The following is a 23,597-nucleotide window of genomic DNA, read 5'->3' as shown; positions in this document are numbered from 1 at the left end:
GAGCATTGTACTGAACGCAATGTTTCGACAAATCCTGTTGCTTTCTTATTTTATGCCTCCGAGGATCATAATATTCAAACATTACCTCCGCCACCGAATGTGGACGGAGGTTATGTTTTCACCCCTGTCTATCAGTCTGTTTATCAGTCTGTCTTTGTCTGGCAGTGAACAGGATACCTCAATGTTGTGGACGGATTCGGACGAAATTTGGTGGATAAGTTGGGTATGCAACAAGGATGAAATGATAAGTTTTTGGTGAAGATGCGTTACAAGATCCGGATCCAGCTATGGATCCGAGAATTTTTTAAGTGATCCTTCACCATTGAGTGAAAGGACCAAAAACAGTTTTTGCTCACGTGGTGGTGTGTGTCACACATACACAAAAACCTTTCCAAGCCATAACTATCCATCCCTCCCATCTTTCTACTCTGACCATCTGCTTGCTGTTTTCTTCTGATACTATTATTCCCATGCCATTACCCATTCCATCCTCATTACCCCTTCCAAGAGCTTGTATCCGCCTAACAACTGCCTCACTCTGTCTCCTTTCCATCTGTCCTCTTGTACACACAACACTTCCGACCTCCTTCTCTGCATCATCTCCACCAACCTCTCCCTCAACACCACTCCCCACCGCACTATTGATCCCACATTGATACCACCTAGCCAAACCTTGTTTCTTAACCACTGTCCACCTGGCAGAGTTAGCCCCATCTTGATTAATTTGGGACGTTCAGGTCATCAATCAGCAGGGCTGCCAGGGCTGATCCTGCTGGACCTACTAACTGAGCCTGTCATCACAATCCTGTGTGCACGCGCACACACTGCTCTTTCTCCACTTGCTCCTTCCCCCCCCCCCCCCTACCTGCCCACTCCTTCCCCCTCCTACCCGCCCGCTCCCTCCACATTAGGCTGGATCTGATATATATCATATTGTGCTATATTTCTTGTGCATTTGATTTGTATGGTGGTTTTTCAATGTCATATGCGATGTTGAGTGTAATGTTTGCGTGTTGTGAATGTGCTGGAGAGAGACGACGAGGAGGTGGATTTAGAAGAAGAATCGCAGAGGGGTTTCAATATTTCGACACAAACTCAACACATTCGCCTTGCCAAGGGGAGAGGTTATTTGGTTAGACAAAATTACTACAGATAGCTAAACTAGAGATCTCTTATGTGTTGTAATACGTTTCCCCAGGGTCCTCCAAAAACTGTATATATTGTTATGGTTTTTAGAACCTTCACTAGTAAATTTTAGTAAATGTATCCCTTATAAATGTCCCCCTGTAAATATCCACATCAATTGGCTGGTTAAAGATCACATGAACGACACGTAGCGAACCATAGGACCTCTCCGTAGTTATTTCATTATTATGTGTTTCAGTTAAGGATCTGTTCCCAGTAGTTGAATCTGCGTTGCATTAATCAAATAAGAGTAGGCCCAAACTTCCCTTCAAAAGCGGTGCAAGTGGTGTTCTAACTCCCCACCAGCCGCCATTGGCCATGCGGTCGGGCCGGGAAAGAAGGGGGAGGAGCCACCAGAACAAGGTGTGGCAAGTCGGCTCGTCATCGGAGGTGGAGTCAGCAAGCCATTACCGGCCAACCAGCACCGCGGTGAGCCAACCGGTAGGCATGCCCTCGGAACCGGCGGCTTGATACGGCCACAAGCTATAAAGGCGAGGGCGGGGGACTGCTTAGGGAGATGAGTGATCCAGCCGAACCGAGAAGTTGAGAGAGTTGAGTTGAGTGGAGTTGGATGAGGTGGAAGGAGAAGGTATGAGTTGGAAGAGAGTTGGACGAAGAAGGCAGAGAGAGACGAAGCTGCGCAGAGCTCTGACAAGCTGCTTCAAAAAGCCCTACCACGTGAGACGACTACGTGTACCTGCCGCCGGCTGCTCACTTCCAGCCCGGAGCGTGGACCTGGAGCGGACCTCCTTGCTGTACCCTGCCGAACCTTCCAGCCCTGTTGTCTCACCTGGACCTTCTCCTTCTTCCAGTGATTCCTGCCTGCTATTCCCCTTTCGTGTAAGTCTGTTTGTTCTGTCTGGGCGTTGATAATTAAGACTGTTTTAAGGCTTGCCCTGTGTCTTCTTCTTCTTCTGTATATTGCTTTCGTTTCTCCTTTGGTTTCTTTGGTTTTGTAAATAATTAATAAATGTCTTATTTCTTACCCTTTTGGTTTCATTCTTCCCCGATCGCTTTAGTCTTTTCTTTCGATTGAATACCTGTGGCACGATTTGGCCAAAGCTTTATAATCGGGTTTAGTCTCTTGTTACCGGCCTGAGTTGTGGCTCGCTTCGCTCAGCGTGTATTAGTCGCGGCTCGGGCGGGGCTCATTTCCTCACTTACCGGAAGGCGCTGGTACTTAGGTCATAGGAATAATTGGCCTACTACCCTATTCAGCGCTGACTGGAAGTGGCGAGATAGTTCCAGGACTCGGACGGCCAGCTTAAAAGACGAGGGGATTAAACCCCCCTCGGTAAGGGGAGTGCCGAAACCGAGATCTGTAACAATATATATATATATATATATATATTGTTGCGGACGCGGTTTTGATGTTATTTTACTGAGCGGTTGGTATTACCGCGTCCGAACAGTTACTCCCCGATTAGCCCGATTCCACCCGACGTTGACCAGATCGCCCCACAGATATTCAATCGGGAAACCTCTAAAGCGACCGAAAGAGAAGGAAAAGAGAAGAAGAAGACAGAGTACGGAGGAAGAACAGATTTATTATACACACACAAGCAATGGATGGAAGAAGCAGTCACACAGCGAATCGTTAACTTACACTATTCAATTTACTTAACCCCAAGACAACGAGTAGGACAGACGACGTTCACACTTACACGGGGGATATTGCAGGCAGGTAGGGCTTGAGGTGTATTGCTGGAGAGGGAGGCAGGGTCGGAGGCAGCAGCTCTCAATTCCTCGCGGTTTTTGGCGGGAAAACCCTTCGTCGCGTATCCGCTGCCGATGCTTTAGACGTCACGCGCTGGCTCGGGCACACCTGCTCCTCTCCTTCTGGTGGAGCCGTCTCCCTCCTTTCAGCGCGTCTCTCCAAAGCTGGTTTCCTTTCCGAGTACCTCTCCTCTTTGGCTTGGAGCGTTTCGCATCTCACCGCTCCTCTTGGTGTCGCCTCTTCGCTCATCTCCCAGGTCATCTGGTGAAGCAGTCCCTTCCAGTCGCTTTTATAACTCGGGGCGGAATCAAGCCGCCGGCTGCGAGGGCACGCCTACCGGGTCGCTCACCGCGGTGCTGATTGGCCATGCGACCCTCTGGCTCACTCCTCCCCTCTATGACGAGGTGGAGACACGCCTTTCTTCTCCGAGATTAGCACATGGGCAATGGCGGCTTGCGGGATTGAACACCACTCGCACCGCTTTTGAAAGGAACCTTGGAGAGCGGAGATGATTGGGGAATTGAAAGGGCCTACGCTTATTTCATTTGATACAATGCAAAGTCAATCTAGTGGGAAACACATATTTAGCCTACATAGAATAAGGAAATACACTATTTAAAAAGCTATATCGTGGCCTGCGTGTAAGTTTCATGGAATTAACTAGGAGGACGGCTGCGACCATTATTTACATTACCAGGGTGTTACCATACTTTTGTAACGTTCACATTGTAACGTTTTCACATTCGTTACACTTCCTCCAAAATTGTTACACTTCTCAAAAACCGTTACAATATATATATATATATATATATATATTATATATATATATATATATATATATATATATATATATATTATATATATATATATTATATATATATATATATATATATATATATATATATATATATATATATATATATATATATATTTGGGGTTGAGGGAGTTTGGGTAGAAATGACCTTAGTGCAGTTAGAAATATATAGAGTAGTATGGTCTGTGTGTGGGTAGATAGCCAATCTCAATGTAATAGGCAGGGATACGTAACTTAAGAATTGTCTGTTTGAATGTGCACCATAACAAAGGGGTGGTGGAGGAAGAGGAGGGGGTGGTGCGTTGTAATAAATAGTAAATGCTTAAAGTGAAGGTGTGGCTTTGGAGAGAGAAGGGAGGAGTTTTGTCACCACCAAAGGGGCTGGTTTTTGGGACTCTCATGGGAGGGAGGACAGTTGACATTATGTAAGAGTCTCATGGGTTCGGTGGACTCTGAGGGACGATGGAAAATAGCGCTTGGAGGAGAGATTCGGAGGAGAATTGGAATCATGCCAGAGATGTAAATTCACCTGAGGAGAGACAATTTTGAAAGCAGGCTCTGGGGAGTGTAAGATCGTTTCAGAGAAATGGTTGATCTGCCTGTCGTGCCGGCTTCATCGTCCTGCCTTCGCCTTGCTTCCCGTTTCATCTGCCTGCTGCCTGTTCATGCTTTGTCGTCTATATTCGTTGCCCGTTTGTCTGTTCGATGTCCTGCCTCGTCTACCTCATCGCCTGCTTCATCGTCTCATGGTTCTTGACTGCTTGCTCCTTCAATACCACAGCAGGGCTGAGGCCCATATGGTTTTTGTTCCCCTCCCCAGTCTGTGATTGAATCTGGCGTGAGATGCCTTAGGTTTCTTTAGAGTTGTTTTTACGTCATTGCATATCGTTATTTTTTTATTTTCTCTTCCCTGCCATCTTGTCGTCAGATTCAGTCTTCCCCTGGCTTTGTTATTCAGGAAATCAACCCCGTTTGTTTTAAAAGATATAAGGTTCTCGTGTCTCTCCTTGCATTCCTGGACGAGCGCAAGGCAGTCATTAATTTAAACGTAACCCAGGAAGTAAAACCATTCGGTCCATCCATTCAGTGGTCCGTGTTAACGGACACCTTGAACACGGTGTGTGGGAGTTGTACACGTTTATTCGCCATGTTCCTGTGGAACATGTATGATGGCGCAGGGAGGTTACAAAATGATGACGGAGAATGATTACGAGTGTTAATTATGGAGTTCACAAACCTTAATTTAAGATAACGAATGAATAATTAACCCCTTATTAACACTTAGGTCATTTTGGAATCAATGTTGTGGGGAACTCGGGTTCAAATCCCATTTGTGCTGAATATGTTTGTCCATTGTCTCTAATGTCTTTGTTATGCATGCAATTTACGTGCAAGCTCCATTGTGAGCTCTATAATGTTTAAAAGTAGAACTGTAGCGGTTACCGCTGGATGCACACAATCGCCTTGCACCGGCCAGAACAGGGCCAGACGCGCCTCTCCCGGGCATGCCCGGACTCACTGTTCCCGGGCACGCCCGAACCTCCCGGGCATGCCCGCTCTCGCCTTTCCAGGGCTCGCCCAGAGCATCCGGGCATGCCCGCTATCGCCTTTCCAGGGCTCGCCCAGAGCGTCCGGGCATGCCCGCTATCGCCTTTCCAGGGCTCGCCCAGAGCGTCCGGGCATGCCCGCTATCGCCTTTCCAGAGCGCCCGGGCACGCCCAGCCTCGACTTGCCAGGCCGCAGCCAAACACGCCCGGGCAGGTCCAGACTCGCCTTTCCAAGGCTCGCCCTTGACACCCGGGCATGCCCGGTATAGCTTTTGCCGGGCAAACTTCCCGACATAAATGTGTATATATATATTGCTGCCCGATAAACGGGCTTTTGTCAGAATACCTGAGCTGTTTTGTTTCAATAAAGCAACTCGGACGAATTCCGTCTTTGGTCGCGTCACTTCTTTCGACTCGCGTTGGAGCGCAGCTCCTTCAGAACGACACTTGATAGAGCAAGCCTGGTATTGGCTGAACGGATAAGGTGGTTGTCTTGAGATCTTCGGGCCTTGAGTTTGAGCCCCTGTCAAGCCGTTGAATTAACACTAGGTAGGTTGACTCAGCCTATCATCCTTCCGAGGTCGGCAAAATGAGTATCAGGTAACTGGTTATAGAGAGGCTGTGCATCACTGGCAGCCGTGCTCCCAGAAAATGATCCACAGGGTGCACACAAACCACCACCGCTTGGTGGAGTGCATTATACATCCGCCAGGTTGAATAGTTTTTTTTTTTTATCCCGCTGATAGGCCGGGATCCCAATCCTGCTGATATATTGGACCTTTAAACCAATCTCTCAATTGGACAAAAACACTTACAATATTAATAAATTATCGCATCCAGATCTTCACCAAAATTGAATCAATTCATCCTTGTCACACACCCAACCTATACACAAAGTTTCGTCCGAATCCATAACTTTTGGAGATGTTCTGCTCACATGAAGGAGACAGACAGACAAACATGGGGTAAAAAGAGAAAAAAAAAATATGAAAGGATGCTTATTGTAAAGCTCAGCCAGTAGTCGAGATGGTGCTTTGGATGTTGTTGATGATTGGGAGGAGGACGGCAGAACATGGACCTCGTAATCCTCCTCTTTCATTGTTTCATTTCATACAGTATCTGTTGCCCCCCCCCCCCCCCTCCTCTCACTTTTAATACCTCCCCATGCCCCCACCACAGATGCATGGCGAACTAGAACGGCACTCAGTAGAGAGCATACCTCTGTCAGGTGAACAGTTTACGTTTTGTATCCCAGAGTAGACCAGAAAATCACAATAAAGAATCACATTTAATCAAAATCATCCGTCCCCAACTTTTTAAGATATCCTGCTGTATGTCGTCTTTGGCCCTATCTCCCAATGGTGAAGAATCACTTTAAAATTCTAGTAGCCGGATCCGAATCCGGATCTTCACCAAAATCTAATCATTTCATTCTTGTCACATACGCTACATCTCTGCCAAATCTCCTCCGAATCCGTCCACAACTTTTTGAGATATGCTGCTCACAAACAGACAGACAGACAGACAGACAAACAGAGGTGAAAACATAACCTCCATCCACCTTCAGTGGCAGATTCAACAAGAACTTAAAAGAAAATTCACAAATTGATATGGCACTTCATACAAAGATCGAATTGCATGCGAGCAGTTATATGCTGGCATTGGGTGCCAGGTTTCTTGTGTTTCGGGTCAGTCTCCCCAGAAACTGCATGCGCCCAATTTCCTGATGACCCATCACATTCCGGGATTGTTTGCACAAACCCAACTTTTTTTTCTTTTTCCCTTTTGCTCCTTGCTGGAGAAGTAGCAGATTAAGAGGCTCTTTCCAATGCCCCCTTCCCCTCAATTCTACTCCTGAAAATAATTCCTCTGGAATTCTGACTTACATTGCCCCCATTCTTTCATTTCAAGGAATTGAAGGACGTTTGTAGGGCTTCTAAAGCTTTGGGAATTGTGCTTGCTCTTTTTTTATCATCCACTTCCATTTTGCTGATGTTTTATTCAAAATGTCTAATTGCACATAAATATTAAACTGCCTTGAATTGTGGTTTTAAATCTTTAATTGGGCATCAGATGTTTCTTTTCGTTTCAACTGCCATGTTTCAGCCCGGAGAAATTGCTGGCATTGTCTGAACTTGAGCACTTACATTCCATTATCATCCTCTGAGGATCCCGTGGAGTCTGTGACCATGTGCATTCATGTGTGAGCAGTGATGTCACTGCACACAAATCCTGCCATACAAATAACTCTGTATACGACCTTGGACATGATTGTGTATGTGTATATATATGTGTATATATGTGTGTGTATGTGTGTGTATATATGTGTACAGTCATGTGAAAAAGTAAGTACACCCCATGTAAAGTTGACTTTTTCAACATATTTCAACATACAGCTATTTGATCTTCATTTCAACAATATTGATAGATAAAGGTGATATAATATAACAAATATCATGAAACATTTACATTTTGTAGTCCATTGTATAATTTAAATAAACATAAATGCAAATTTCGCATGTGGAAAAAGTAAGTACACCCCTACATTTATCACTACTTCAAATACCTAAAATTCGAATCAGGTGCACCAGCTCAGGTGCAAATGATTAGAACATCGTTAGAGAGGATCTTGGAGGAACTTGTCTTATTTAAACCTCAGACATTCCGTTTGGTTTGCTCTTTGTTGAAGTGTGTGGCGTCACCATGCCTAGATCAAAAGAGATCTCTGAGGCCTTCAGAAAGAAGGTTATAGATGCCTACGAGTCTGGGAAGGGATTTAAAAAGATCTCCAAACAATTTGAAATCAATCATTCGACTGTCCGGAAGATCATCTACAAGTGGAGAAGATTCCAAGCAACTGCCAACTTGTTCAGGCCAGACCGCCCCAGCAAGTTCAGCCCGAGAGCAGACCGCAAGATGCTGAAAAGTCTCGAAGAACCCCAGAATGTCATCACGGGACCAACAGGTAGCTCTCGCCACTGTTGATGCCAAAGTGCACGAGTCTACCATTAGAAAGAGGCTGCACAAATTTGATCTACATGGGAGGTGTGCCAGGAGGAAACCTTTGCTGTCCAGAAAGAACATCAGGGCAAGACTAAAATTTGCCAATGAACACCGAGGCAAAGACCAGCACTTCTGGAACAATGTACTCTGGACAGATGAGTCAAAGATAGAGCTATTTGGCCACAGTACCAGAAGACATGTTTGGCGAAAACCAAAGACAGCATTTGACCACAAGAACCTGATACCAACTGTAAAGCATGGTGGTGGAAATATTATGGTTTGGGGCAGCTTTGCTGCATCAGGGCCTGGGCAGCTCACCATCATAGAATCCACTATGAATTCTTCATTGTACCAGAGGGTGCTTGAGGATAATGTGAGGCCATCTGTCGGAAAGTTGAAGCTCAACCGAAGGTGGACCTTGCAACATGACAATGACCCTAAAGATACCAGTAAATCCACCAAGGAATGGCTGAAAAGAAAGAAATGGAGGGTTCTGGAATGGCCAAGTCAAAGCCCGGATCTAAATCCCATCGAGATGTTGTGGGGGGATTTGAAACGAGCTGTGCATGCAAGAAACCCCTCAAACATCACACAGCTGAAATAATTCTGCATGGAGTGGGCAAAAATTTCTCCCAGTCGATGTCAGAGACTGGTAGACAGTTATAAGAAACACCTACTTGAGGTTGTTTTTGCCAAGGGGCAATACCACCGATTGGAGCCAAGGGTGTACTTACTTTTTCCACATGCGAAATATACATTTATGTTCATTTAAATTATACAATGGACTACAAAATGTAAATGTTTCATGATATTTGTTATATTATATCACCTTTATCTATCCATATTGTCGAAATGAAGATCAAATAGCTGTATGTTGAAAAAGTCAAAACTTTACATGGGGTGTACTTACTTTTTCACGTGACTGTATATATATCTATGTGTATGTGTATGTGTATGTGTATGTGTGTATATATATATATATAAATATACATATATACATATATATATATATATATACATATACACACATCAACAACAACATGCATTTTAAGGCCATTTTCCCTGCTAGAGCGGGGGTTAGCCTTGCGGTCCCCATGACAATCTTCTCCATTTTGCCCTATTTTCTGCATCTCTCCTTGTTAACCCCCTTGCCCACATTTCTTCCTCCACCATCTTTAGCCAAGTCTTTCTCGGTCTTCCCCGTCCTCTACTTCCTTCTACATTCATTTCCATCACTCTTCTCAACCAGTCACTTTCGTCCTTCCTCAACACATGACCAAACCATCTCAACCTGTTCCTCTTCACAGCATCAATCACAGGCTCTATTCCCATCATCTTTCGCAATTCATCATTTGTCTTCCTCTCTCTCAACGATACTCCGCACATCCATCAAACCATTCGCATTTCCACCCTTTCCAGCCTTCGTTGCTGCTCTACATTCATGACCCATGTCTCGCTCCCATAAATCATAACACTTCTCACACATGCAGCATACACCTTTCCCTTCAGCTTCAACGACACTCCCCTCCTCATCAGCACGCCACTCAGTTCCCGAAACTTCTTCCATGCACATCTCACTCCAGCAACCGTTGCCGAGTCTGATCCACCTTCTCCATTCTGCATGTCTCCGAGGTAGCAAAATGTTTTCACACCTTCCAGCTTCACGCCGTCTCCAAGATCCAACTCAATATTTCCTCCATCTGCAGCTCCCTCTGTGCACACCTTACATTTGAATGTAGCTGCCACACTGGTTAATGACCCTCTCAGACCACTACATTTTTGATGAACCCACTCAGCGCACATTGGACATTGAATGGAGTTCACTCCGACACCCTTCCTGCACACAGCACATGGCCACTTCCCAGTTCTTTCCACCTCACCACATGCTTTACCACTTGCCATCACCTTCGTCTTTCCTATATTCACCTTCAGACCTTTTGTCTCCATACATTCCTTCCACTTGTTCATCTTTTCCTTCAGTCCATCCATATATAAATATATATAATTCCATATGTAAATAAATATATATATATATATAATTCCATATATAAATATATATAATTGATATATGTGGGAAAATTACATGCCCCGACCTGGAATGAAACCCAGGTCCTCCGGAAAACCGTACCAGTGCTCTGCCATCTGAGCTATCTGGGCAACCCTGACTGAGCATGCAATTTTCCCACACATCTGATTGCCACTCTCTTTCCGACAATGCTTCTGGGACACTCGCTGCCAACCATAGGAGCACCAACCGGCCTGAACACGAGAGGATCTTCTTCCAATGGGGGGACAAATCCATTGACAAGTTGTTATTATTTTTTTCTTTCTTTAGGGTAAGTGTGAGAAACCTACTAAAATCGTGTGTGGGTATATGTTCACAAACTCAACATAACTTTTGTTGATTTGCATGCAATTAATTTCAAATCTTACAAGACTGATAAATTAATTGCCAAAAACTGACCTCTTTAACGACAGATTCATCAGCTTCCAATCATCAGCAAGGTCATGAAATCCATCATCACAGTTGACATAAAATCATTCCTTTTCTCCAATGACCTCATCTCAGATCAACAATTTTGGTTTCAGAACAGGCCTCTCCACATTGGACATGCTGCTTCTACTCAACAACAATGGATGAAGGCCCTCAATGTCAGACATATCGGGCATGCTCTGCACGTATCTCGAGCTTTCAATATAGTTTGGTTTCCCGCCTGACTCTCCAAACTCTCTGCCAATGGCATCCGAGGTCAACTTCATGTATCGATTACTGACTTCCTCTACTGTCATTGCCAACATGTGGCACTCGATGAAATCCTTTTCATCTCCTCTCCCTGTCAAGGCTGGAGTGCCTCCAAAGCAGTGTTCTTAGCCCAGTCCTATTCCTGATCTTCATAAGTGATCTCTCCGATTCTCTGGATAATCCTCTTTATATATTTTCTGATGACGCCAGCCTCTGCCGTGAAATCCCTCATCCTCCAGACAGGCAGGCTGCAAACTCTTCCGTCTCCTCAGACCTTGACAAAATCGCAATCTAGTCAAACACTTGGAATATGTCTTTCAATCCTGACAAATCTCACTGTCACTCTCTCTGAAAGGACTCTTAAGGCAAACACTCCGATCTACTTTCTTACCAATCCTCCTAAGGAAGTTCATCCATTCAAACTTCTGGGCTTCACGATCAGCCATGATCTTTCTTGGGCAAACTACATTTCAAAGTCGGCCTCCAATGCCAGCTGCTGACTGGGCATCCTCCGTCATACAAAGTCCTTCCTTGGTACACATGAACTCTTGTCCTCCTACAAGGTTTTCATCGGCAGCCAGATGGAGTACTGATCTCCCCTCTCCGCTGGCTCCTCTGCCTCACACCTTGCTCAGCTTGATGCCTTGGAAGTCAAAGCCTTCAAAATTAATCCAATCTCCCACAATGAATCTGTGTCTATGGGTCTATCACCCCCTCTCCTCCAGGTTTCTGCAGGACACACACGATCCACCATCAACCCCCTTCTGGTGAAAATACCTCGGTCGAAGATCACTGCTCACCTCCAGTCATTCATTGCTCTTTTTTCTCCACCTGTGAAACCAGCTTCCACGTTCTCTTCAATCACATTCTTCTCTCCAGGTCTTCATGACAGCTGTTCACCACCATCTTCGATCGTCCCTTATCCAAAACTATGATCTTTTCTGCCCTCGATAACCTCCACCCCATCACAATCCCTCCTGCTTCTAAATTTCCAGTTTTCACTCCCGAGAGTTTCCTTTGTATCCACCTTGTCCACCTAATGCATTCCCCATGCTCTATATATATATATCCCCACGCTTTAAAAAAAAACAAAAAAAACTGTGCGATATTGTAATTGGCTCCATCTGTCTGCCCATGTGTCCGTCACGCTATCTCCTCCTAAACGGTGGGGCAGAAATTCACCAAATTTTGTGGTTATGATCACCACATGGTACGAAGGTACAAGAGTAGTGCCATTTTTGGTCCCGCCCCTGAAGCAGGGTCAAAAGGTCAAACAACAAAAGATGCAATTACGGGCACATTTTAAAACGTTTTAAAATGGATTTTTGTACATGCAATCAACCTTCGGGAGACGCATTAAATATGTAATGACATTTTTGGATTTGAACCCAGGTACACTCAGCGGTGGGGACTTAGGGTCACAGGTGGCAAAACGGGGGGTAAACATTTTTTTTATCCAAAAATTGATATTGCTTTATTTGTGGTGGAACATTTTGCCCTCTTTCATCTTTGCTTTAGGTTGGAAGCGTGGGGATTTGCGATGGTGCGTCATTGACGCCCACTCTAGTTTTTTTTTTTTTATGATTGAGAAGCTGACAGCTTCACTAAAGCACTTGGCTCGTCCTGACTTGAAAGGGGATGTCAAATGTACATAACTATCTTGTCAATGTCGTGACAAGCACTTGTGTGGCAAGACCTTTGGTTCAGTTGCTGTCGATTTACTTTTGTAGGACATGCCCAACTTTGCTAGTTGTTTGACAACATTGAAGTTATGTGCAGGTGAATCCCACGTGACACACTCGATTTTGCGGTGAATTAGATCAATTTCAGCAACGGTGAAGCAAATTGTCTGGGATTCATACAAACAGATAAATTGCCTGTGTGGGCAGCTGAGAGGTGTCAGGCCAGATGCTGAGCAAATCGTAACACCTGCTTGTGATTTTCCTAATTAGCAGTAATTACGTCACTCTTGTTTGTGCTTCCATGCTTAGCTAGGCTGATATATTCCTCATTATTTATTTTCTCATCTTTTTCAGGATGTTCACCATGACCCTAACAAAGCTGATGGTGCTCACAGACTTGGACAAAGAACTCGGTTCTGTGGTCATTGCTGTTAAACTCCAGGTGAGGGGGGGAAAAAAAAAAAAAAAAAAAAAAAAAAACTTTGTACTTGATTGTATTCAATTTTTTAATTTTTTTCTTTTACCCCCCAGACCTTTGTCTGCCTATCTGTCAACCTTTTCTTCTCCGGGCCATATCCCAAGTTATTTAAGACAAGTTGGTGATATGCGCATGGTATATTGTCTTGTGTAGATTGTGTACTGTATAACTTTTACAGTTTTATATTTTATGTACAGCCTGACAAAACAAGACACGTGTCACCTGACAAGAAACATGTTCCATGCCCCATTTCCATTTTTACCTCTGCCACCAAAGGTGGATGGAGATTATGTTTTCACCCCTGTCTGTTGTCTGTTTGTTAGTCTGTCTGTCTGTGAATAGGAGATCTCAAAAAGTTGCTCCGTGCCAATGCTCCGTTTTAACGATGATGTAGTCAAAGGGATATGAAAGCCTTCAACACTTGTTCATGACAAGTGGGAAACAGTAGCTGATAACAGAAACAAATAGTGACATCAGCTGTGGGTAGGGGAGTGCCACCATGATGACGGGTGTTTTCAGCAAATCCGTAGCAGACACTCGCGCCATAAGCAGGCCACAGCATAGATCATCCCACGTTCCCTGCAAATGACAATCTCAGATACGACACTTGTGGCAGGCTGCCTTTCCATAATCGGCCTGTTCAGCCATCAACAGAAATGCAGTCGATAATCTGATCTCGCCAAAGCTGGTGCTGCATATCCATAATCTCACATAGAAGGTTACCGACGTACATAGATAAAGTGTAGGCATGTTGGGCTAAATAACATCCATTGTCCAAGTGATGTGTTTCCTTGTATTGTGATTATATTTATAGTGTAAAATATGTTTGCATTTCGCATTCATGTTACATGTAAGTGCTCCTAAGTGAATTAAAAAAAGTATTTTTGGGAGCGGCACTGTCCTGCCGTGTATTCAGCCAATGTTTGTTCACATTTTGGACCACTGTTTACTGACACTGTTAATAGGTATTTATTCTTAACAGGAGCAAGGGTCATGGGAGAGCAAGGTAAAACTGGCAGTGGCACAAACATCAAGGGAATAAAAGTGTTAATGTGTGCATTCAGTCTCTATTTTGGAAGTTTAACCAGAAGGGGCTTACTGAAAAATGTGTGCATCCTGGTGTTGATGGGGAGGGTCTGATGATGAGAGAAGAGGGAGCAATTTTGCAGAATACAGTAGAAAATCCAGAGACTGCCAACCTGCCTGCAATGTGAGAGCAACAGAACTTATGCTTCGACCTCATCACAGGCGATTCCAATAATGTTGAGGGATTTAGATTCCACAAAATCCAAGAGAGTTATGACGCTCGGGTGCCAAAACATAGTTAAAAATACAATAGTCCATTGAGCAAGGGCCTTGAAGACTACAAGTAGCTCTGGTTTTCCAAGGAAAGGCTTGGATCGACGGAGGATGCACAGTCTGCGGCTGGCTGAGGGGTTCAGCTTTGTAATGTTGTTTGCCCAGGAAAGGTCATGGATGACACCTGGAACTTCAAGAGACTGAATCTATTCCAAAGGATGACCAACGAAATGTGTAGATGGGTTTGCTTGATGATCTTTGGTCAGTGATAGGGTGAGACTGAGCTTTTCCAGCATTGAAGGACATGTTTTATTTATCAGACCAAAGTCAAATAATTCCCATATTTTATGAGAGAGAGAGAGAGAGAGAGAGAGAGAGAGACGAGAGAGAGAGAGAGAGAGAGAGAGACGAGAGAGAGACGAGAGAGAGAGACGAGAGAGAGAGAGAGACGAGAGAGACGAAAGAGAGAGAGAGAGAGAGAGAGAGAGACGAGAGAGAGAGAGACGAAAGAGAGAGAGAGAGAGAGACGAAAGAGAGAGAGAGAGAGAGACGAAAGAGAGAGAGAGAGACGAAGAGAGAGAGAGAGAGAGAGAGAGAGAGAGAGAGAGAGAGAGAGAGAGAGAGAGAGAGAGAGAGAGAGAGAGAGAGAGACGAAAGAGAGAGAGAGAGAGAGACGAGAGAGAGAGAGACGAAAGAGAGAGAGAGAGAGACGAAAGAGAGAGAGAGAGAGAGACGAAGAGAGAGAGAGAGAGAGAGAGAGAGAGAGAGACGAAAGAGAGAGAGAGAGAGACGAAAGAGAGAGAGAGAGACGAAAGAGAGAGAGAGAGAGACGAAAGAGAGAGAGAGAGAGACGAAAGAAGAGAGAGAGAGAGAGAGACGAAAGAAAGAGAGAGAGAGAGAGAGAGAGAGAGACGAAAGAGAGAGAGAGAGAGACGAAAGAGAGAGAGAGAGAGAGAGAGAGACGAAAGAGAGAGAGAGAGAGAGACGAAAGAGAGAGAGAGAGAGAGAGACGAAAGAGAGAGAGAGAGAGAGAGACGAAAGAAAGAGAGAGAGAGAGAGACGAAAGAGAGAGAGAGAGACGAAAGAGAGAGAGAGACGAAAGAGAGAGAGAGACGAAAGAGAGAGAGAGACGAAAGAGAGAGAGAGACGAAAGAGAGAGAGAGAGAGAGAGAGAGACGAAAGAGAGAGAGAGAGAGACGAAAGAGAGAGAGAGAGAGACGAAAGAGAGAGAGAGAGAGACGAAAGAGAGAGAGAGAGAGAGACGAAAGAGAGAGAGAGAGAGAGACGAAAGAGAGAGAGAGAGAGAGAGAGAGAGACGAAAGAGAGAGAGAGAGAGAGACGAAAGAGAGAGAGAGAGAGACGAAAGAGAGAGAGAGAGAGACGAAAGAGAGAGAGAGAGAGAGAGACGAGAGAGAGAGAGACGAAAGAGAGAGAGACGAAAGAGAGAGAGACGAAAGAGAGAGAGACGAAAGAGAGAGAGACGAAAGAGAGAGAGACGAAAGAGAGAGAGACGAAAGAGAGAGAGACGAAAGAGAGAGAGAGAGAAACGAAAGAGAGAACGAACGAACTTTTGTCTGTCCAGTGGTCTGTCTAAAGGAAGGGAGGTTTTTCCGGAGCATCAGAGAGGTCAAAAATATTGATGAGGGACAGACTAGTCCCAAAACACTGCTTTGTGGAACTCCATCCTCCGAGAGAGGGGAGATAAGGGTTCCATAGGGAAGGACACAATGAATATGGCAGATAAAGGGGGTTAAAGAATGGGAAAGCAGGATTTGTGAAAATGTGCACTGATGCCATCTGGCCCGTCGCCGAAGCAGGGTAAAGGCCGGACAGAATTCTCTGGTGAGCATATTGAGTCCCGTAAACAGTGGATATGTCTGAGTAAGAGGGGGACGAAACAGGATAAGTTGGGGTACACAATATTTGGAGGCAAAGACAGAATTTAGACATTCTGACATCTTGGACAGAGTTTGCAGTATTGTACAACCTTTTGAGGTGAGGGATGGATGGAGGGTTAGCATACACCAGAGACAGACTTGACAGGGTGCCACCATGACATGGAGGATGGATTCTGGTTGGAGAGTTTGGCCTTAGGATTTGTAAGATGATATTTTCTGGCTTGCTTCAGGATGGGCAAACACTTGTTGCAAACACAAATAATCAAAGTTACCTTCAGTTGGGTTAGCTTTCCATGCTGCGAAAGCAAGCTGCTTGACTACCACCACCTCCCCATAAGACTTTACCTACCACGGTCTCGAGGATGGACAGGAAAACCACAGATGGGGCGGGACCCTCGGCAGGGTGAGTTGGAGCTTGAGAGAAAGCTTTAGTGAAAGTATTCCCATGTGGAATCAACATAAGGTACTGTGGAGATGTTGGTCCAATTATTTTGTGAGAAGACAGATTGAAATCTCTGCCAGTTGGCCTGTGCAAACAGCCATATATTGCCTCATTGAGGTTCTTCCCTTACAATAGCCAGAGAGGTATGGGTTTTGCCAATAAAGTAATCAAAAGAGTGAATAGGGGCAGAAGAGAAACTGGAGAGATTGGATTGAAAGTTAGTTATTACTCGGTACAGGAGGAAGGACATACCAATAGTAGAAATTCGGGTTGGGAAGTTTACACATTGAGTCAAACCCACTGAGTCACAGAAGGCCTTTGCTGCAATGCCATGGTTGGTTGTTGCCGAGCCAACACCCAGCCAGCTGGCATGGTTACAGTTGAAATTGGTGCAGATGAGAAACAGAGTTGGCCTGGGTGATTGTAAGTTGATCCATGTTTTTGGAAATAGAGGTGTATATAGTGAGTCGTCATCGTTGGGTGGATGGCATACCACACAGACAAACTTTAGGAGGTTGCTCATTTAAGAGAGCTTTGAGGGGTTAGTGAGGATACAATGATTAGTGGAGTTCTTGACATACACAGCAACACTGCTTCAGCAGTATGGGGCAGGGGGACGTGGTGTGGTTGGTGAGGTGCTGGCAAAGCGGAGAACAAAATAGCCATGGAGAGACACAGAGAAAGGCAACATCCTGCGAGAGAAATGATTCTGTTGAACTTTACAATCACCGGAGCAGCAGCAAAATGAATGGAGACGTCGGGAATCTTAAAACGGAGACTACGGATATTGGTGGACCACACTGCAAGGGAGGTGGGAAGAGGAGATGAGTAGCAGGTAGAGTGTGGAATTTGGGGTGGGGGAGGGAGATCGTGACATGAAGTGGGGGATTCTTGTGGGGGAGCGTTACCCATAGCGACTGTAAGGGGAACGGCACTTGTAGTGGCGGGATGGGGAGCAGAACCTACGGTGGCAGGATGGTGAGTGGGGGACCTATGGCGTTGGGATGGAGAGCGTGATCTACAGCGGCAGGATTGAGAGCGGGATCTGCAGCAGGGTGAGGTGGAGCAGGAAGCACAAGGGGCTTGGGAGGGAAAGGGTGTGGTATGTGCAACAGGTACAGACTGTGAAGCATGAATGGTCTTACATTGTTAGTTTTCTCTGCAGACTCATGGACTTCTCGTGATCCATAATTCTGACAAACAAAGGCAGACATCATGACTGGGATGAATTGAAAGTTTTACGATGAGTTTGGAGGGACAATCCATGGATCGAGTATCTGTGCATGGGTGAAACTCCTTCCGTATAGCATGGAACTCTATTTTTGAACGGACTCTGTATTTTTGTAATGGAGGTTTCCGTATTTTCGTCACTAGTACACCCGCCCACTACGAGAGTGGAAAAAGGTCATTCCTCTTTGGGGTATTATTACAGTCGATCTATGGTCGGATCTCGATAACATTTTGTTTGTGTTCATTTACCAAGTTTATTGTGGAGTGATCGCCAAGTGGTTGAAGCATTTGAGCAAGCACTCCATTCAAAACCGTTAAGGAATGGCTGGCTTGGCAAGCGCTGGCTAGCTGCTTGGTAAAGGAGCACAACCCGAGCTTCTCCCTTTCAGTTTCGTATCAAACAGCAGGAGCGAGTTTCAAAAGTTCGCTACGAAAAATGCCACGGTAGCGGCAGAAAGGGCCATGTTATTAACCCAACATTTGTGGGTTATATAGAGTACAGTAGATCTTTGTTCAATTCTGTAAGTAAACCTTACTTCACGGGTGTTGGGATTCCTCCAAATTTCTTAATTTAGTGTTCTAAAGAGCATTAGCGACTGTTTAAAAGCAAACATACAGTCAAAGCAACACTGGAATGGCTTCAGTACAATAATGTGACAGTCCTTGATTGGCTCAGCCAAAGCCGAGACATGAATCCCATTGAAAGTCTGTGGAAAGACTTGAAGATTGCTGTTCACCAATGCTCCCCATCCAACTTGCCAAAGCTTGAGCAAATCTGCAAGGAAGCATGGGAGAAACTCATCAAATCCAGATGTGCAAAGCTGCTACAGAGATACCCAAGAAGACTCAAAGCTGCAATCTCTGCCAAAGGCGCTTCCACAAAGTATTGACTCAGGGGGTTGCATACTTATTTAAATTAGATATTTCTGTATTGCATTTTTAATTATTTTGTAAAAAAAAAATTTTTTTAATTCCACTGACATTATAGGGTATTATGTGTTGATCAGTGAAAAAAAACCTCTATTTAATCCAATTTAAATTCAGGCTGTAACACAACAAAATGTGAAAAAGTCAAGGGGTGCGAATACTTTCTGAAACTGCTGTATGTGCAATTCCTATACCGCCACTTAATCCGATTTGAGGCCTCCACTTCAATTTGTAACTTGCTGTTTATATCCAGAATTTCTTCCTACCTTAAATCAATAAAGGATATGGTGTTCTTCATTTATTTTTGTCCTTAAATAAATTCTGCCCTTCCCCCTGCCTCCATTCCTCGTTTGCCCCTTCGTCCCCTCCCCTTCTACTGCGCTGGCATCCCTTTCCTGGACTAATCCTGTAGTAATGCAATCTTCACCAACAAACGTGGCATATTGCCAGCAGTACACTGATATCATATTATGCTCCTGGTGGGAACGGGCATTACTATGGGACATAAAATTTTGGAAATGTTCTTGGATCAGACAAGTTATTTGTCTCGAGTCCCAAATCCTGAACTCACTTATTTTCTGATACAAACAAAGCTATATTTATGTCACATATCTGCAGATTCCTCACATATTGATTTCCCAGAATCGGTTTACAGTCACGACCGAAAAAGAATGATCCAGAAATGTGTTTTCAAGAACGATTCTGTCCACTGAACTGCACTGGTTAAATCTTATCTTGAGTCTTCCAGAATCTCCAATGTTTTCCTGCACATGTGGTTTTACTTTTCTTCTTCTCGGGTTTCCTTCCCCATCGACTCCAAACTTCTATTGCCAGGTGATCCCAATTACAAAGAGTACTTTCTGGTGGCCTGTCCATCAACATCCTACAACTTCAGCCATTACCTGCCTTCAACTTCAGCCATTACCTGCCTTCAACTTTAAACCCACCTCACCCTACACATCTGACTTCAGACCCTGCTCCCCCAACCACCTCCTCCATTCAGACCCACCCACCTCCCTCCACCACCACCATCACCACCCCCCACCTCACCCGCTCCTCCCATCACCCCCTTCAGATGCACTCTTTCCTCGCCACTCCCCTCGTATCCATTCCTCCAACCCAACCCACCCCTTCATATCCACTCCTCCCTCACACTACTTCTTCAGAACCTCTCCTTCCACTATTCCTCCCCTCACCCTTCACGCCACACTCCTCCCTTCCTCCTCACCTTTCAGGCAATTACAATACAAGGAAAGACCATTTGACACATCATGCCTGCGCATTACCCACAATCGCAGAACCAACACCCCCTCCTCCCAACGTGACTACAAGGTAGCGCTACTTGTACATCTAGCCCCATTAAGGAAACTTGGTGAGAGAACCACTGTGACACATTATCTATAGCCAATTCTTTTTAAAAGAGACTGATATTTAAAGCCCGCAGTTGAAATGCAGATACGATTGGCAGGATTTTTATCTCCATTCAAAGGGCAAACTGGTCCATGATGTTACGTTCACTGCTGATAATGCATAGGAGGAGTGGTTCGACCTGAATGCATTTAAATCGATGGAAGACGAAATCCATAAGACAATGGATTTGGGAATTCTCTCAAGCAGACTTTTTGCATGATTTATGAAACAAAAGTACAAAAGAAAACAACGTATAGGCCACGGGCCACGATACAGCCAATTGAACAATCACCTGCTTTGTCCAGTCTCTCAGACAGGCAAGATATGGCTGCTTACACATAAATTACTGAGGTATTGATTAAGTTGTAAGGATGAGGAAAAAAAAAAATCTAACAACTATCAGAATTGCAACAACAATTCTCAGTTATGAAAATTTAAATTCAGTTTCTATTGAATAAAAATTGCCTCCGACTTTACCAGAAAGGGCTCGAAAATGAAAAAAACAAAACTACCAACCTATGATTATAATTTTTTTTAAATCCATAACAGAACCAGACTTGGTGGTGTCATGGTTGGAGCGTCCTCTACGAATCTGGGAGGCCGGTGATTCCAACTCCAGCCCCGCAATACGAAGTAGTAAAAACGGCATGTGCTGCTACTTTGACTGTCAGCATTTAAAAGGAACAGAGCACTGACGAACATCCACAAGTTGGCATCCATCTCGCAGGCTTTGATGGGACGAATGGCCTGCAAACTCGACTAGTCTTTTTCTTCCTCACTTATTCCTCTTCTTCTTTACACAATTTCTTTCCCAATTTTTTGGTCAGGTCAGTCTTTTGGGACTGCCACTGGTAACATGTAACCCAGTGCTACATGCCGCATGGTCAGGTTGTTGGTGACAGATCGATACCCCTCACTGGCTTTGCTAGTGGGGAGGGTGGCTGTGACACCCTGCCAAGACTAAAAACAACACCTGGAAAATGGCGGATGAGCTCCTGTAGGGAGCCAACGGCCATCCAGTAAGGAGATGGTGTCTCCTAAAAAAAACACCCATCCGGTTTGAATCATACCAAAGACTTTAAAAATGGTACTTGCTGCTTCCGATCTTGAAAAGGATAGAACACGGACAATCCTCATCCGTTGGCATCCATGGGGAGGAGGAAATTCCTCTTGAGGGAATGCCTCGCTGAGTATGGTGGGAAAGGCGGCGCCATTGTTACGACGTCGCTGGTAACCAGAGTATTCTGGGAAGTGACGGTAATGAGGCCACTCCCCCAAGCTGTGTGTGTGTGTGTGTGTGTGTGTGTGTGTGTGTGTGTGTGTGTGTGTGTGTGTGTGTGTGTGTGTGTGTGTGTGTGTGTGTGTGTGTGTGTGTCAGCTCTACTACGAGCCCATGTATTTAAAAAAAAATAATGTTGATCATGCAAACATGGGTGAAACTGCAAACGTTTTTTAAAAAGTAAAAATATTCCTTTGTCGGGGGATCTGGGGGCATGCCACCCTGGAAAATTGTGCAAAATTGATGTCAAAATATGCATTTTGGGGAGTGATCTTGTCAAAAATATATATTTTTTAAACTATGCAAATAAAAAAAAGTGATATTTGGGGAATGTTTTATTTTATTTTTTTTCACCTGGATATCCATTGCTGGGAATATGATTTTCGGTTAGTGCAGCATTTCAATATTGTAAAAGAAATCAATTCTGAATACCACATACCTTTCCAGGACTTTTGATACATTAGCGGGCCCGTTGTTCCAAATTTTCATTGGTCTTCACGGCCATGTAGCATGCCTACCTGCTGTAGTGCTTGAGCATTAGCTTACCTTTCACAAGACCCAGAACACCACCAATTCTGCTTGGGCGAGGGGGAGGATTACACATTCGTTATTATTATTGCCAAATGATGTAACTATTATTGTTAATATTATTAGTATTAATTAATAAATGCTTTGTTACATTGTTGTCATTGGGTTTTTTTTGTTTGTAATTATAATGCCATGCAGTGGAAGGACCAATTAAGCTGATCTATACACCTTAACATGGCTCATCTTTAAATACATTGGAATTCCTCTGGATTATTTGTAGTTAATTATCCTAATCAACTCTTGAAGTCATGACGATCATTTTAGTGTATCACATCCCACATCAGAAAGATCCAATATAACTCCACAAAAACATGACACACACACACCTCATAGTATATATAGGAGAATAAAATTAAACTCACCTTTGTCAAAGGTAGAAACACGGTAGTAAGGATATCAAAGATGGTAAAATACCACAAAGAAATCACAAAACACCACAGATACACGTCACGGATGAAAACCAAAGGTTGCACGACGCCAAAAGCAGAAGCACGAACCTCACAGATCACGTGATATTTTCAACGAAAGAAAAAAATTAGTAAACTCAAAAATCATGTGAAATAAAAAGAAATTGCTTAGATTTTGCAAAGGGATTGGAGCGCTGATCCGATTTAAAACATGATAAAATAATAAGTTGAAAAAACTCATGAAGCACGCGAGATAACGAGAAGGAGAAATCACACGAAGCTTTGAAAATGATGTGAATACATCACAGAAGACTCACAAAATAGAGCTGCGGATCAGAAACCTTCACTGAATTAATCACACCAGCAACGGCACCTGCCCTATGGGCGGGGCTTCAATTGGGAGGACCAATTGAAAAGGTAACCTATCAGAAATTAAAGGCTTTTTATTTTATTTTAAACGATTCATATAAACATCCGTTAAATCATATCACATGCAAATCATCAAAATCTAAACAGTATTTGTTGAATTTCAATGAAAGCCACATCACTGTTCATATCGGTAAACATTATTCCATTGTGTTTCAAATCGTGATCGATACACTATGATCGTGATGATCGTGAATCGTGATCGGTAATCGTGTTCACAATCGCTATGTCGCATGTACTCCCGATACGTGTTTCCTTCATTGTAAAAAGTACCAAGTCAACAGTTAAAAGGATTTTGAGCTGATAGGTGTTACGGCCTTGGCAAGATCGATGGAGACAGCGATCTGTTATCGTATACACCGCCCAAATAGCTATGTGGAATTCTCTCATGTAGAAATTAAACGTCGTTTGAACTTTGGCCGAGGTCATTATCTACTTTTAATGATGTTTATATACGAATGATGTTTAATGATGTTTATATTGGTTTTGGGTCGTCCTTTCCGCATATCTCGTGGGATTGTA

At 44.1% G+C, this 23,597-nt stretch overlaps 1 protein-coding gene across 12 annotated transcripts in view; it reads left to right on the top strand.

Annotated features, from left to right (window-relative positions):
* Positions 1-23,597, top strand: part of LOC137416859 (phosphofurin acidic cluster sorting protein 2) — a 984,123-nt gene that overhangs the window by 840,758 nt on the left and 119,768 nt on the right. For 8 of the 12 annotated variants that reach the window (XM_078778889.1, XM_068102518.2, XM_078778887.1 and 5 more), the window contains exon 2: positions 13,046-13,133. The exons of 1 other annotated variant lie outside the window; for it this stretch is intronic. In XM_078778889.1, the coding sequence (XP_078635015.1) occupies positions 13,046-13,133 (88 nt within the window). Of the gene's footprint in view, positions 1-6,442; positions 6,492-13,045; positions 13,134-23,597 lie in introns of all 12 variants that reach the window. 3 more of the 12 variants (XM_078778891.1, XM_068102521.2, XM_078778890.1) reach the window with 1 other exon arrangement.

Source organism: Myxine glutinosa, chromosome 5, assembly GCF_964187855.1.
Source record: "Myxine glutinosa chromosome 5, kmMyxGlut1.1, whole genome shotgun sequence".
NCBI lineage: Eukaryota > Metazoa > Chordata > Myxini > Myxiniformes > Myxinidae > Myxine > Myxine glutinosa.
The sequence above is the reverse complement of the archived record's forward strand: the minus strand, read 5'-3'. Positions and strand labels throughout refer to the sequence as shown.